The following is a 15,756-nucleotide window of genomic DNA, read 5'->3' on the forward strand; positions in this document are numbered from 1 at the left end:
GGGGGGGGGGGGGGGGGGGGGGGGGGGGGGGGAAGAAAAGGAATTATCCATCAGAAAAACAATTGGCTTAAAGGACCTGCAGAACAGCATTTTATTTGCTAACCAGGTGTAATTACCTACAAGTTGGAGTTTCCCAGTGCATTCCAGCTGAACCCCACCTCCCATCAGAAGCTGTTTCCTTCCTCATCACAGCACACATGGCTGGGGACTGGTGGGGTGGTGCATCCCCAGAGTCCCATCCATCTCTGCGGTCTGTGCTGGTTCCTGCCTTCTCCTCAGCCCTTCCAGACAGGATTAGAGAACATCACCACAGCTCTCAAAATGGTCTCCAAATGATCCAGTTGTCAGCACATAGGAGAGCTTTCTGGCACTGTTTTCTGCAGTAAGTTCTGTAAGTTAGGATTTGCAAAAGGAAAAGAGCACTCTCCTCATAGATGCATACATAACATATTAAAAAAATAATTAAAGACATGTTGGAAGGCTCTGGTTTGGTTAAGAAAATAAACAACATTCAGGCCTCAGCCTCTGAAGGTCCTCTCATGAGTGGTATAAGTAAAGTTATGAGATGCTGCAGAATACATCAAAATTCATGTGGGGAGACTGAGGCAAGGCACAAGACATGCAGAGAGCACACAGACAGTGAGTGAGAAGAAAAAGCTTGTCAGCTTCTGGCAGTTTGCTTAATGGTAGTCTTAAGAGGAAAACCCAAACTCTGTCCAGCCTCCAAATCTTCAGGGAAGAAAACAAGTCCTAAAAGGTTTGGATTTTCTTTTTGCCTGTGCTCAAACCCAGGCATGCCATTTTCTGCCCTATGTGTGTGCCAACCCACAGAACAGGCACTGAACAGACACCTGAGCTTAGTTAGTTAACAATAGTATTATTTGGTTGTTATCCATGTTTTACATGTAGAAGTTAATACTTCTGAATTTGCCTAATGAAAAGGCAAGTTTTTATTTATAAGTTCCCTAATAAAACCTCCACAAGTGTGGGAATAGATCACCTGGCTATCCAGTCCATGTAGCTCATGCCACTGCAAAAGAGCTGCTTCTCCTGATGAACAATAACTTTCACAATCATCTTGAATTAACAGTCATTAGAGGATTATGTTAATTTTTATGTTGGTTGATGGCATTTAGATAGAGAAGAGTCCTGCAAGTTGTCTTCCCAGTTATGTAATGCAGCTTTTTTACTTACGATTGCCATTAATTATGTTTCAGCTCAGGAAACAGCCTAGATGCCACAAGTTAAAAGGAATAAGTAGAACTGAAAGTTGAGGGGAAGAAAAGAAAAACAATCCAAAGGTCTGTCTGGGAAGGAAAAGAAAAGCCAGTGATCACGACATGTCATTGAGTTACTCAGACTGTTCAGGCATAGCAGCAGGTGGAGAAGATCCTGATAGCTAAACTGTAGTTTGGTAGCAATATCTCAAAGTTTAGGTTTAGTTAGTAGCCTACAGTGAAACTAATCACATTTCTGACTAAGGAAATGTACAGAGGACAGTCTGTTATTAAGGAATTTGACTTGCTCAGTGAAAAAAACCCAACCAAATCATCCAACCAACCAGGAAACCCCACAAAAAAGAAACAAAAAAAGAGGGATTTTTTAAGACATTAGGATTGATGTGAGGACCTTCAGTCAAATAAGTTATGTGAAGGCAGAGGTTGTGTCACTGCTAAAATGAGGTCATATTGTATGAGGATCAAAGAGGAAAAAGGATATGAAAAAAGACTCTTAGAAGAACTTGCTTGAGCTGAGAGACAAAACAAAGGTCAGCTGGCTTTCAGGAGAGAAGAATGGATCACAGCTTGAGATGGATGTTACAGAACATAGTAAAAAAGCCCCATAAACCTGCAGGAATTTTTAACAGAAAAGCAAACTGGAAGTTGCAAGGGTCTATCTGCAAAAGGCAGTCAGAAAGAGCCTGCAAGAAGCAAGAATGAAAGGGTGCACAAATTGTTTAAGCAGAGACCAGTGTGACTTCCAACACCTGCTTTCGACTAGTAAATGGAAAACAATATTGAAAATAAAATACAGTTAAGGAGACCAAAGCTGAAGATACAGACCAAGCAAAATTATTTACAGAACACACACTGAAATAAAACTTCTCCTTGGGAGTGAGTAAAGACAAAGCTTCCTCCAGTGGTGGGGATATCACGTGTAGACATTTCGCAAGCATTTCTGAGTTGAACACTGGCACACCAATTCATGGGCCCTCTGACATTGCTGGAAGCCATCTGGAAGGGAAATCTAAGCTTATTAAGAACAGATGGATAAGAACCAGGTCAGCTTTCCCTATTGCTCCTATTTGTAAGCTAGATGTAAAAGTAACCTTGTAAAGACAGTTTGAGTTGCTCTGGGAAATCATGCCTAGGACTCAACATGCCTGACAACAGGCACTGAAAAAGAACAGGAACAACCAGCAAAAACTGTTGCCTGAAATCTGTCTCCTACAGGCTGCTAACTAAAGACTCCTGCCCTTCCCCATCATTACCACAGTGATCTGGGTTCATTATTCCCTCAATCTAGAAAGAGCCTTGTTAAATAATGCAATTGTTGAGCATGTCATGCCAAGAACAATATCTGTGTTTTCTTCACTTGGCACCCATAAAGTGGTTGTGCCAGGTTATGGGGCTCAGGTTGATTTTTAACAGTTTGAATGTTTTGGAAAATAATATGTCATTCAGCACATTCAATCAAGCATTAGGTTTCTGCAGTTTAATCATCCTGTAATAAATTCTGTCAAAATTGTTAAAAGGTTTCTTAAAAATACTGAGAAGTCAAACTCAGCACCAGTAAATGAAAAGAAAGCCTGAAAACGTGTTGTGGTGTTATTTAATAGAAAGCCTACACCAGTTGCATGAATATGTAACCAACTGTGTTAAAGCTAGGCATGGTGTGAAGCCATAAGAGAACCACAATAAAATCAATTAGAAATACATTATGATGAAAAGATCACTTGCGCTAACATGCTTGCAGGCAAAGACAGTACATTTGAATACATAGAAAAAATACATTATTTATATGAGTACAAAATGCATCCATTGATCCTTATGAATAGTTGCTGGTTCCTGAAAAGCAATTGCTAAAGAAATTACTGGAGAAGCTGCTGATGCCCACAGCAGCCTGTCCAGGAGATGACAAAGAGAGGCTGCTGCTGCAGAGCAAGTCCACTGCAGCACTGCCCATCCTGTGTCAGCCTGGCTGATGTAGGAAGAAGCAAACCCCTCATAAATCAGTGTTCAACCACTCAGAAATCAGTGTTCCTCAGGCCAGACCTGTCCCATCAACATCTTGGTGACTGTGAAACTGTCAATCACATGCATGAGTCAGAAACAATCAACACATCTTAATTTTTTTCAGGGGAAAAAAAAAAGTGAATGAAAAGACAATGAAAAGACCAAGATCGATGCTTGGTGCCTGCCGACTAGCACACATGTTGCTGACCATTTGCAAGTATTTCTCATCTAAAAGGGTGCTGAGGAATGCTTTCTGCTTAGGACTTTGAAGGCACCCGGGTACTCCAGAGGCAGCCAGAGGTTCAGGTTGGGAAGAAGATTTAGCAAATTCATGATCCTGAACAAAAGTCCCATGAAAAAGTATTCATAGATTAAGTTGCTCTTCACTTTTACTAGCAGCTTCTGCTCTCAGTGCCTCACTGGCTGAAATATTCCTGAGTCTTTTAGCTTTAGATTCCCAGATCTGCTTGGGCTAGAGGTTCAGGATCTTCTTATGCCAGTTAAAAATCATGCTGCAGCCTGCTCAGCTCTCTGTTAGTGTCGACAGAAGCAGAACTGGAAACTGCTCATGCTGAACACCATATTTTGGGTTTGGGTCTTGTGGGGGTTTTGGCTAGGTAGTTTTCAAGCAGGTGAATTCCCTGCATCTGCTCCCCTCCATCCAGCAGTGGCATGGGGGAAACAGCAGCAGTACCCGTCAGGAGGCAGGAGTGCTCCTCCAGATCCTGCCTATCTTCTTGATATGACACCTGGCACCTAATTCTGGAGGCAGCTGGAGGCTGTGAGAAACTCTCCCTCCCTGTAGTCAGAAGTAGTTTTGACTTACTGGAAAATCTTATTTTTCTTCCAAACTGTGCATGTTTTCTCTGTCCTCTGTTCTCTGCCTTTTTCCACTTTTTCAGATCAACAACCCCCACTTTTCCCGTGGCTGGCCTGCTTCTCAGCAGGCTCTTCCTTACCTTCTCCTGCCTCTGATGAATTTGGCAATCATACTCTGAAGCTCGCCTTCCTGGAAATAACTTTCTCCCACATGACGGGTGGTTTCTTCTGTCATGGAGGAAAAGAATGGGGGAAGATGATTTTTTACACAGGCATCATTCCACAGCGTATTTTGTATAATAGCAAAACTCTTCCCAAACCCTCCATCTCCCAGCCCCTGTCCTGCCAAAAGGCTGCATGTCCAAGCCCCCTGATGAGGCCATAGAGGAAATCTATGGAATGTTGCAAGGACCAATGCAACATTCCGTAGGGTGACAGTTGAAAATGGTCACTGTTCAGTCCCTTCCCATCCACTTTAAGTCACCTTAAGTGACTTTCATTTTTACTTCCTGATTGTGTGGAAAGTTCTCTGCTCACCTGTGAATGACAAGACTAGATCACTAATTTGCAAAAGAACTACCTTTAAGCTTCTGCAAAAGCAGTGAGATGTGGAATTGCATGAATTAGTGTAGCTTAGGGACTTTCTGCAGTCACCTGTCTTTCAAAATTCCCTAAAGACACTGATTGTGCCTGAACATAGCAGCTTTAGGAAAGCTGATGAGATCCTACACACAGCCCTCCTCTTGGTTCCTCCCAGCTGTGGCACACACAAGTGAACTACTTGTGACTCCTCTGCTGAATTATAACTTACACCTCACGACTGTTTTTAAATAAACCATTCATTTTTGTTTCCATGCTATCACTATCCCAAATGTTATCCCATTATCCACCAAGTTTCAAGTACTATGACCATAATTCATACTTCCCCCACCATCCATCCTAGCTGGAGCACATGCCACTGGGGCACTTCATCATCAGAAGTTCCAGGCAGCAGCAATGTAATCCAAAACAGCCACCACCAGTGCCAGCCTGCAGGGTGGGAAGGAGGTGGCCGTGCCAGCAGCCAGTTGTCACAAAGCCCCAGTGTCTCACTGCTCACTGCTGCAGGAACTGGTCCCACAGCCCTGGTGGGACACTGCTGCGTGCCATTATTCAGCTCACCATAGACTTCCTCACTGCTGATGTCATGGCATGGTGGGGATCTAACTTCAGCAGCTGCCATATCCCTGCTTTTCTTGACCTAGATCCAGTGGGAACAAAGGAAGGACAGGGTGTCACAGGGTGTCATTCAGGCTGAGGCCTGAATGTTGTTTATTTTCTTAACCAAATGCAGACTTGACACAGCAGAAAATGGTAAGAAGAAACAGCAATATGACCAGGAAACAAAGCAAAGTTCTTTGCCAGAATTAATTATAAAGCCTTCAGGATGCAGGAGCTTCCTGCCATTTATTTGAAAGACAGGCCATGATTCCTCTCTTGAGCACCATGATGTAGGTACTTTCACTTTTCCTTCTTCCACATTCCCTGCTCAGCCTCCCTTTGGCATATCAACACCATCACAGGCAGGAATCAACCCAAGGTGACCATATCAGTGGATCAAGGTAATTTCAACTCAGCAGGTGTCACTGCATCATGGTATGCAAGGCAGGTACATCTGTCCCCATTCCAGGCTAGAGATATGCTGAATGCTAAAGCTTGGCACTGCTTCTGGGGAAAGAATAGCCCCTAGCAAAACACTATGCCCCCCCAAACAATCAGGGCATTCATACTGGTTCACTGCACTACAAAGTGTTCTAAAGCTACAACTAAAATTGAACAAACATTTAAAAAAAAAAGTACTGAAGAGTAATTTATTCAGTGTGAATTCAAAAGACATTCCACCATTCATTACAGGACCACACAGCTGGTCTCAAGGCTGTATTCCAAAATATAGGCAGGGTAAATTTGTTGCTTCTCAAAGATGACAAAGATGGAAGGGTCTGTTGGGTCATCCACGCAGCTGTCATAAAGTCTGTTTGAATTTTTGTCTCTGGGTGGAGGGCGGCAGTACTCAGGGTTCCCCCGCACAAAGTCTCCAGCAAGAACCTGAGCTACGAACATGCTGTAGCGCCCACTGAGAGAGGAGCAGTACTCATGGGAATAGCTGGCATCTCTGGCAAAGTAGCTTCCTAGGGAGCAGAAAAAGTGACAGGTCAGACAATACACCAGCCAAGGGACAAGCATGTGCTAACAGCACCTTGGCAGCCAGCAATCCAACAAGCCCAGCTAGCTCTACAATGTGTGGGAACATTCTTGCCATGTGTTCCCACCCTGGCTTATTGTAAAGTACTGACTCCAGTCCACATTTCACCATCAGCCTCCCAGTCCCACCTGTCCAAGAGCAGGCACCTGAGGCAAAGAGAGGTGTTTTTAGCCCTTCCTGGAATGGGATTGCTGCTGTGGGTGCTACTGAAAGCAATGCAGATGTACACAGGTGACCATGCCCTAAAGGCAGGAGTACATGGGTCAGGAACCATCAGTCACTTCGCACCCACATCCCCCAGCCTGGCTGGGGTCTGCAGTCCCTGCTGCTACAGCCCCTACACCCTTCTGCACTTGTACCTTTTCCATACATTGTCCCATGAGTCCCACAGAGTCTCCAGTCAAAGTTCTGCTCACAGATGGCAGACACATGGGATGGACTTGTGCCATGGAATAGGAGCCTCTCATTCACTCCTTTCAATTGATGGAGCTTCTTCATCTTTTCTTTTTGCCTAGAGACAACCAAAAAAAAAAAAAAAAAAAAAAAACAAACAAAAAAACCAAAAAAAACCAACAAAAAAACCCCCCAAACCTATTTGTTTTCCTGGTTCAAACAAGGAAAATTTCCCAACTCAACTCCTCCTACTTCTGGGTCAGGGAGGAACAGTGACACAAACCACTCTCAGTGGGGTTACTGCCTGCTTTGCACTTCTGCTGGTACCCTGCCACACAGTTGGCTCCTGCCAGCAAAACAAAAAGTTCTCAGCAGCTGGACTATGGACTGTGTCATCCACAACTTCATACCACATGTGAGAGAGTAAAGAGACAAACGTCTCTTGACTAGGAATTGGTCAGTTCCCATGTTATATAAATCCTGAATACATAAATATGATTATAAAACTGAGCTGTATGAAGCTACAGTGAAGATTGTATAATCTCTGCCCTTATCTTTATCACCAGAAAAAGTCTCCTCTTTTTTTTTTTTTCCTAACTCCTCTGTGGAAGAGGCTAAAAGCAAAAGTATAAACATGAAACACCAAAGCTCAATTATGATGAAGGAAAAGAATTTCCTTTTTGAATAACACTAGCAAGAATCATACACATATCTTGCTAGGGATAAAAGGCTCCTTTCTGCACACACAAAATAATACAGATGCAATACTAACAACTCAGTCACAGACAGAGGAGCCTCAGTCCCCTTCCAGGACTGCCCCAGGGAAGTCTCAGCCTCAGGGAGCCAGGTTTTGGAGCAGTCATAAGTCTGGGCCACCAGCCAGACCTGGGCAGAGAGATATGTGGCAACCTCACCTCTTTTGGACTGCTGAATTTAGCAGCTCTAAATGTAGACTATGGAGGACAAGAGATCAGAAAATACCAGTCTTCTCATACAGTAAGGATAATGAAATAAAGTAGATACAAACCACTGAAAAATGTCCCAAAGTGTTGGGTTCTGAATCCTCTGCAGTTGTTTGATGCAGTAATTTTTCATTGTCTTCTCAAACAGCCTCTTGATTTTTGTATATTCTTGGGAATCATTGCTGAGCTGTATCAACTGCAAATTTTTAAAGCACTAAAAATAAGGTATTACTGAGAGTAACAACTCCCAGTCCTTTCAAAGAACTCATCAACCTTCTCATATCTGCTGAAAAGCCCTACCACAAAAATCACAAGCTGCTTCTGTTTTTCCTATCAACCCTCCTTTATCATCACTCCCCATGTGGAAGCACAGACACCGACTGAGGGAAACCAGTGCAACCCCACATGAGCTTCCTTTTGAGGGTGCACCTCCACATCTGGACTATTTTGAGCTCAGAGTAACCTATAGTTGAAATGCATAGCAACATTGAGGCTGAAGCAGAGTGAAATTTTCACCTTAATCTGACACTCTACTCTACTCTGCCCTACAGGGCTAAGCTGTAATTTTACCACAGCAGATAACATCCTGCCTCAAACTGACAGAGGAAATACCACATTAAGATACAATTAATCTGGTTTATCAGGGGATGAAGTGCCTTGGGAGAGTGCAAAGAACAGGTATGAGCAGCAATAGCCTTTCTTACCCTGTGTGGTATCATAGGGGAGATGATACCACATCATTCTCAGAGATCTCCCAGGAAATGCACATCTGTTCTGAATATGAAACTGTCAGTCTTTTTTCACATCATAGCTGCTTATTTTACAAGACACATTTAAAAGCTGGTAACATCTCAATTGCCTTGAATTGTGGTCTTGGAAAAATCAGTACAGGAGAGAGCTCTCGCCACCCACTGGAGAGCTGGAAAGTCCTACCTTGTACCCAATATCAGGTAGTGCAGTTTGGTCCCACTGTGGAGGATAGACAGGATGTGATAAAGTCATGTTTTGGCTACAGAATAGAAAAAGGAGCCAGTCAGCTGGTGATACTCCTAACCAAATCCCTCTTCTGGTGAATCTAATCATGGGCTCTAAAGCAGCCTTCAGGCATCCATTCACGAGCTCTAGTTTGTTTTCTTTTTGAATGAACCCACCTTAGTTTGAACCAACACTTTAATTGAACCCTCAGCTTCACATGCAGTGTCTGCTAGTGAGTTTCTAAAGCTGAGACAGCTCTTACTAAAATAAATCAGTAGCACAAATAACATTTATAGCATATATGTTCAAATTCTTTTAAACTGAACTTCTTTTAGAAAAAGCCATAAAATAGGGTATCTCAAGTAAGTGCCTCTAATTCACTTCATTTCAGTGGATTTGCCTGTTCTGGGTTTTAGTTTATCCTCAGCTTTCCAAGAGATGACATCCACATGCACCACAGCTCTTGGGATTGGCATTCCCTCGCTCCTAATCACTGCACCGTTTATTTATTAGTGTTGGGGCATAAATCAAGGAATAAAAATCCCTGGCACAGTTGTGTCAGTCTTATGTGGCCTTGCCTCTCACAGAGAGAGCAGATTTGCTCTAGTGGTCTTTCACAGACTGCCAGCAAACATCCCTCCAGAGACTTTTACAGAAGCGTTGCATAATTTACAAATACTGTCACTGCAAAATGTGCTGTTAAACCAGTTAGGAAAAGGTATCTAAAAATTAATTTAAGAAATATAAAATTGCATTCTAGGTGGGTAGGAGGAACTTCTTAGCAGAAAGGTGCTGTCCTCTAGAGATATTGTTAAACAGTGAATGTGTATTACCTTCCATCTTGTCCATCTTCAGAGTTAGGCAGTCGAATAACATTTCTTTTAGTTTTAAAGAGCACGTTTGTTTGGACCATGTCTTGAAAGAAAAACACAAAAACTCAATAATGAGATAATTCATTGTCTAGGGACAGGCTCTTCCACGTTGAGTAAAAATAAAAGAAGAGGTAGCCCTGAATATTGCATTGTGGTGCTCTCTCTATCGCACCCACCCCAGTGCAAACTTCATTCCCACTTGCACTGCTCCTACTTGAAGATCAGCAAGGTCACCTACTAGCACAGGCTGTGGAACTTGAAAGCAACCAAGCACTAACTGCACCTGCACTGGTACTCATATCCAGGCTGCTGGCCAGAGAAAACCACATCTGATGGCAGGCCTGCAGCAGGAAAGAGTTTTCAGTGCAATGGGGGCCACAAACCTGGCTTTCCTGGCAGCACAGGGCTGCTCCATGGTGCTAAAAGCAAAGCCTGCCCTCCCTTCTTGGTCCTGTAACAATATCACAGAGCACATGCTGTGTGACATGGCTAATTACCCATTGTTTCCTCCTTTAAACACCACTCTTTACTCATGCCAGGAAACATTTAAAGTTTGGAAAGCTAACAGGAGTTTTAAGACGGGTAAATAAATTAGAAACAGAAAAGCATTTTTCATTTTCCCATTTCTCTCTCTATGCAACCAGCCCTAAATTTTTGTTTGCTGCACTGTGCTTTCTCTCCCTGTAAGTAGCTTGCAAGATGTTCACTATAGGCTCACTTCTTCACCTTTTGACTTTTCAGTGCCTTTTTGTTTTTTTCCCCCTGATTTCTCATTCTTCCTTTTCAGGTGTACAAACACAAATGTATAAGCCAAGGTGCCATGAGGCATTTATTCTCAACTCTTCTTCTGAATGTACAATATTGTCAGGTTTGTTTGTTTGACTACAGATGCCCAAGTGTAGAAACTCAAGTGGGGCACATCAAAAGTTTAGAGAAATTTACCTACTGCTCAATTTCTGCTTGGAGAAAATTTGCAGGAGGAAGAAGAGCTGTTCAAAGAGATGCAGACATAGTGTGAAAACCTTCAAGCCATCTGCACAATGTAATGAAATTAAAACAAGGAGATACTTCACCTGCAAAGTCTAACTTGTACTGCTGAGAACCAGCCCTGAAAAAAATAACACCATTCTTGTCAGCTTGATATTCATTCTCCAGAAATGCAGATGTTACAGTGGCAGTGACGTGACCTGGGTGCTGCAGAAAGAACAAGGAAATTATACATGTTAGAAACCACCCTTTGGTTTAGGTGCCACTGTGGGGAAATATCAATGTTTCCCTAGGCCCCTATGACAGGAGGATGTTTTGAAGTCTCTACGGCTTCAAGCATTTTGTTCTACGGAGATGGAGGGGTACCCCACCTAGCACAGCTGCTTCTAACAGCAGCAACAAAGCAGTCTTCAGCCTGTGTGGTCAGCTCCAGCCAAATGATGTTTGTCAGCTCTGGAAAATGCACCCGCTTACCAAGCCAGTCCCTTGAAAGCTTTCACAGAGTTCCAGTCCCACTTTGAGGGACAATTAAGAAGACAATTCCACCCAGGCATTGGAACAGCACTGCAAGAGCACCCAGCAGTGCGTGTAGAACACACCAGCTGCAGAACAACACGCTCTAAAGAATTCTCCAAAGATGGCTTAACAAAAGCTTTTGGCATGAACAGCAGATGAATTTCACCTCTTTCCCATACTCAATCCACTGCTTGGAATCATCGAGCCAATACCAGACATACTCCATTTTCAGGAGCAGACAGATGAGTCAGGAGACAACACAAGTGCAGAAGAGCTGATGGGCACCTGGCTGCTTGCTCTGTCCTGCATTGGAAAATAAATCCAGATCAAAGTAGGGGTCTTTTCTAAAGCTGTCAAATTGTGCAGTATCCCTGGTCTGATCAGAAATCTATTCACTTCTTAAAAAAAGGAGACTCCATCCAGCTAGAAAGTGCAGGTTTGCCCCAGAACTGAGGAATTGGTGTTTGGATGTTTATGGGGCATGGTAAGCACCTCAGAAATGATCCTGACCTCTCTGGCTTGGACCTGTGCCACTGATTTTCTCAAAAATGTATCTACCTAAAAAACACATTTTAAGAAAATACACTTGACACCAACATTCTCCTGCAGCCCATAGAGAAGGCCATGGTGAGACAGCTGTGCCCCTGCAACCTGTGAAGGTCCATGGAGCAGAGATCCACACAGCAGCTCATGGAGAAGGCCAAACTGCAGCATGTGGACAGGGCCTGAGGGAAGCTGCAGTCCATGGAGAAGAACCCATGCTAGAGCACGTTTATCCTGCAGGACTGCAGCCCATGGGAAATGAACCACGCTGAAGCATTGGAAATTTTTGAGAATGATGGAGGAGTAGATGGCAAGTCTTATAGACTGAGGACAATATCCATTTCCCTCCCTCTCTGCACTGCTTTGGTAGGAGAGGGTAGAAAAGTCAGGGATGAAGGAGTGAAGTTGAAACTGGGAATCCATGGAGGGTGAAATAAGTGATCTAATTTTCTTTTCTCACAATTTAAATCTATCTTAATTGGCAATAAACTAACTTCCCCCAAGTGAAGTCTGTCTTGCCCAATGTTCACCTTGGCTTTATCTCAGCTCATGAATCTTATTTTTTCCCCGCTGTCCTGTTGAAGATAGGGAGTGAGAAAGCAGCTCTCACTTGCAGGAGGGGATATCAATACTTACCAGCAAAGTCTCCACTCTGCACTGTCATAGACACAGCACCTACAAAGAGAAGAAAATTAAACAGATAGCTACCAATAATTCTAACTCATGGCATTTTACTTTTCTGCCTGCTGTGCTTCACCTTTCATTCAATCTCCCAGTTTTGGACCCAGACAACACTTTTTTAATGTATCTCACCAATTTACTGCCCCTACAACATTGCCTATCATGGATCACATAGCCATAGCAAAAAGCTGCCAGCCATTGAGCTTCCAAGGGTCTGTGACAGAGCTGCTCTGGGCTGCCTGAAGAATCTGAACATGATATTGAAACAGAAACTGGAAATCATCATGTATCCAGCTCTGATGCCCTTTGTACTTTGGCAGGGATCAAGGGTATTCAGAGCAGACCAATGAGAGGAAATCATTACAAGAGCAGCTCCCTCATAGAGCTGTTTACAGTGCAAAGGTCTCCAAAACAAAGGCGTGGCAGCCCCGCACTGCCAGAACAAAGAGCGAGGAAGAGCCAGGGTCTCCTTCACAGGCCTTGTTCCAGCGCTGCCTGCATATGCAGTAACACCAGCCAGGCTTCCTAGAAAAATGCTCCGAACTATTCTTTCCCATTGCAGGGCATTCAAGAGATCCAGCACTACCAGGAGATTTTGTGGACATGGCTGTCCCTTTTTTTCCCCTCTGCACAGCACCATGATGCTGCTGCTATTGGCATGGCTGAAGAATTTGAAGTTGGCAGATTTGAAGGATGGAATTTGAGGAGGGAGGTGGGGAGAAAGGAAATGCAAAGAAAAGCAGGGAAGGGGGGGTAGGATGATGTTTCCAGACAGTTTTTTTCCATTGCTGGCCAACTCTCTCTTCCCTCTATCCCCACTCCAGATAACTCCTGCTAACCCCTGCCAGCTCCTCTGCCGAGACTTGGGGCTCCCAGTCTGCCCTAATCATGTAAGCTTGCAAATCTGTCCACTTGTGACCTACTTTTCTTTTCACTTTCCAGCATTTCTGCTCCATGCTGGGATTCTCCACTCATCAGCTAACCCCAACTAGAAATAAACATAGATTAAACACTTCAAAAGCAGACAGAAATGTTTTGCCAGCAAGACAGGTAGCATCCTTCACATTTTGCTGAAGATCTCACTACATGGTCTTGTGCAACTCTACATTTGCTTTTTATATCTTAGTAGGAATAACTTTATACACAGAAAATTTTATACTTAAAAAGCAAACTTTTCCCTTACACAAGAAAAAAAGATGAATGAATGAAGATACAAACACAACTTACAGTATGACAAAGTGCAAGCAGGTAACTCTCCAGCAGACCTTGAAGCCAAGCCCACAAGCTATGAAAACCTGAACCTCCTGTGTGTCCAACCCTCCCCTCTCAGCTGCACCCTGGGAAGGCTGTCAGAGCCCAAGCACGTGCCACTTCCCTGGCACAGTTCTGTCCTTGGGCTGCCTAGTCACCACCCTCAGGAGCTGAGAGCATCAGCCTTGTGCTTGCCAGGCTGGATGAGCCTGCTTAACCCTTGCTCTGCATGGCAAAGGTGCCCTGGGTGCAGCAACACCTTTGAAAGTGAGCCACAGCTGGCCTGTGAGAGCTCCCTGTGAACTGCTCACAGCACATCTGTACCTCGCTGTCTCCCTCGCAGCCTCTCTGTGGAAGCACGGGTGCCTCTCTGCCACAGACCCTAAGGAAGTGGAGCTCAGTAACATTTCCTTCTGGTTGTTGCGACAGACGCATGCGCAGCTGCCAAGCACAAGCAGGCCAGGCCCAGCCCAGGGCTTTGGCAGATACAACTGCAAAATCAGTGTCACTACAAACCAGCAGAATTTATCCTTGCTTCTGGATTCCTGCCATTGTACTTACCTACAACCAATTCCTCTTAGCCTTCCAATGGCTGGGGATATTCAGCACTTTCTCCTTTCTATAAGGAGCAGCTTCTGTTGAACATCATTCTTGGAAAGCCAACAGCTGACGTTGCCTTCTAAAGTGCCCCCCCAAATCTCAGTGCAGGAAGTGGGTGTTGTTCATCCTGCTCTCCCCAAGGTTGTATGGGCACTGGTGGGGGGTTTGCAGCAAGCAGAGCCATATTGAGCCACACAAACCTGTGTGTGCCATGCACAGAGCCCTGCAAGACAGGCTCGATCAGCCCTCGGAGCTCTGCGCCATCCCAGGTGTTTTTGTTCCTGCACCTTGAAGTTTGATCCTCCTCTCTGCTCTTCTCCACACTAATCAGACAAGGCTTAGGAACTTTCCAGTCTGACCTCCAGCCTTTCAGAAGCTGACAGCATTTCCCAGCAGAGCTCTGAGGCATAAAGCTTAACAACATGTCAAGTAGTCTTAAAATGCAAACTTGTTAAGCTGAAGGCATTTCTTTGACTTTTTTTTTATTCCCAGATTGTGTTCAATTGAACTGCCCAGAACATTTTTCTTTCCTGGTGATCCAGTCACATCAGATCAGCAGTGGCTGAAACACATAAATCTCTGAGTTTCCAGAAAGGGTACACTCTGAGTACATTCTACAGACATAGCATTAAAACAAACAAACCAACCCAACAACGAAACCCCTAGCATACACACACAAAAAACCAAAACAAAACAAAAAAACAACACCACAAATGTGATTATGAACTCACTTTCTTTCACTTCTGGCCATTCTTGAAGCTCTTAGACCCACTGAGGCCTAAGTGCTTCAGTAGACATGAGGCAGGAGCTTTAGGAAGAGCATTCTGGCTTGGCAGAATATTTTTGCTGGGAGCAGCACACCATCCTCTCTAAAAACAAACAACGCTTCACAAACTGGAAACTTGAGCTCACTGTAAATTTATACCTGCTGAATATCGTATTTTTTGGTTTTGTCCCTTTTAATTGCAATGTCATCTGTGGAGCTGTTGAACCTTTGATTTCTCGACCAAGGTACTATATCTGTCTGAGTTTCCAGTATCTGGGAATGGAACAGGTCTCAGAGCAGACATCCTATGTATAGCCCTGCGAGATCATGTTCCTGCACAGTCAGCAGAGGCACCCAAGTGTGGTTTTCCTGCATATGTCAAATGACTTATCCTTTATGGTAGCACTACTTAGTTCCTCCCAGGAATTTCAATTCTTGTTCATTTGTTCTCTTCAGATGAAATGGACAAAGAAGGGACTTTTCACCCTTTGTCTGTGCCTCTGTGACATGCAGCAGCCCTGTTGCAATTTCAGACTGGGAGTCCTAATGCTACAACACATGCACACTGTGCTCACATGAGTATTGCAGCCTGGGACCGGGCTGGCAGTACCTCATGCTACCTTAAGATGTGTAAAACCTCCAGACCAAAGTGGGTGGACCCAGGAAATGTTTGGGTGATTGAGCTCACCTGGTTCTGCAAGGTCTTCTGCAGGTTGGTCCCCCAGCCACCCATACTGGGTCCTGGTCCACCACTGGGCTGGGAAGGTGTACCAGGCAGTTCAGCTTCAGGAAAGCCTGGCACGAGGAGGGATTGGCTCTTGTCTGGGATCCTGGAAGCATTTCCAGATCTCACTTGAATCCATTCTATCATTTAAAGCCAGGAACTTCTCCTGTAGGTTGTGATGGTTTCTGC

At 44.2% G+C, this 15,756-nt stretch overlaps 1 protein-coding gene across 9 annotated transcripts; it reads right to left on the reverse strand.

The window, feature by feature from the left end:
* Nucleotides 1–5,891: 5,891 nt before the first annotated feature.
* On the reverse strand, nt 5,892–15,737 carry LOC121364341 (protein mono-ADP-ribosyltransferase PARP12-like). 9 transcript variants are annotated; one of them, XM_041487542.1, is made up of 10 exons: nt 15,532–15,737; nt 14,809–14,946; nt 12,182–12,220; nt 11,224–11,305; nt 10,573–10,693; nt 9,461–9,542; nt 8,586–8,661; nt 7,718–7,866; nt 6,657–6,808; nt 5,892–6,223 (listed from the first exon to the last, which is right to left on the reverse strand). In XM_041487542.1, exons 2-10 carry the CDS (start codon nt 14,826–14,828, stop codon nt 5,943–5,945), a joined length of 1,002 nt encoding a protein of 333 aa, XP_041343476.1. In that variant the 5' UTR covers nt 14,829–14,946; nt 15,532–15,737; the 3' UTR covers nt 5,892–5,942. The 9 variants fall into 9 exon arrangements, with proteins under 9 accessions (XP_041343476.1, XP_041343475.1, XP_041343481.1 ...); XM_041487541.1 differs by lacking the exon at nt 15,532–15,737 and having other exon boundaries at nt 14,809–15,213; XM_041487547.1 differs by lacking the exons at nt 14,809–14,946; nt 15,532–15,737 and adding an exon at nt 14,039–14,569 and having other exon boundaries at nt 11,169–11,305.
* Nucleotides 15,738–15,756: the final 19 nt, after the last annotated feature.

This window comes from Pyrgilauda ruficollis, unplaced genomic scaffold, assembly GCF_017590135.1.
Source record: "Pyrgilauda ruficollis isolate IOZ18807 unplaced genomic scaffold, ASM1759013v1 scaffold80, whole genome shotgun sequence".
In the NCBI taxonomy this organism is placed as follows: domain Eukaryota; kingdom Metazoa; phylum Chordata; class Aves; order Passeriformes; family Passeridae; genus Pyrgilauda; species Pyrgilauda ruficollis.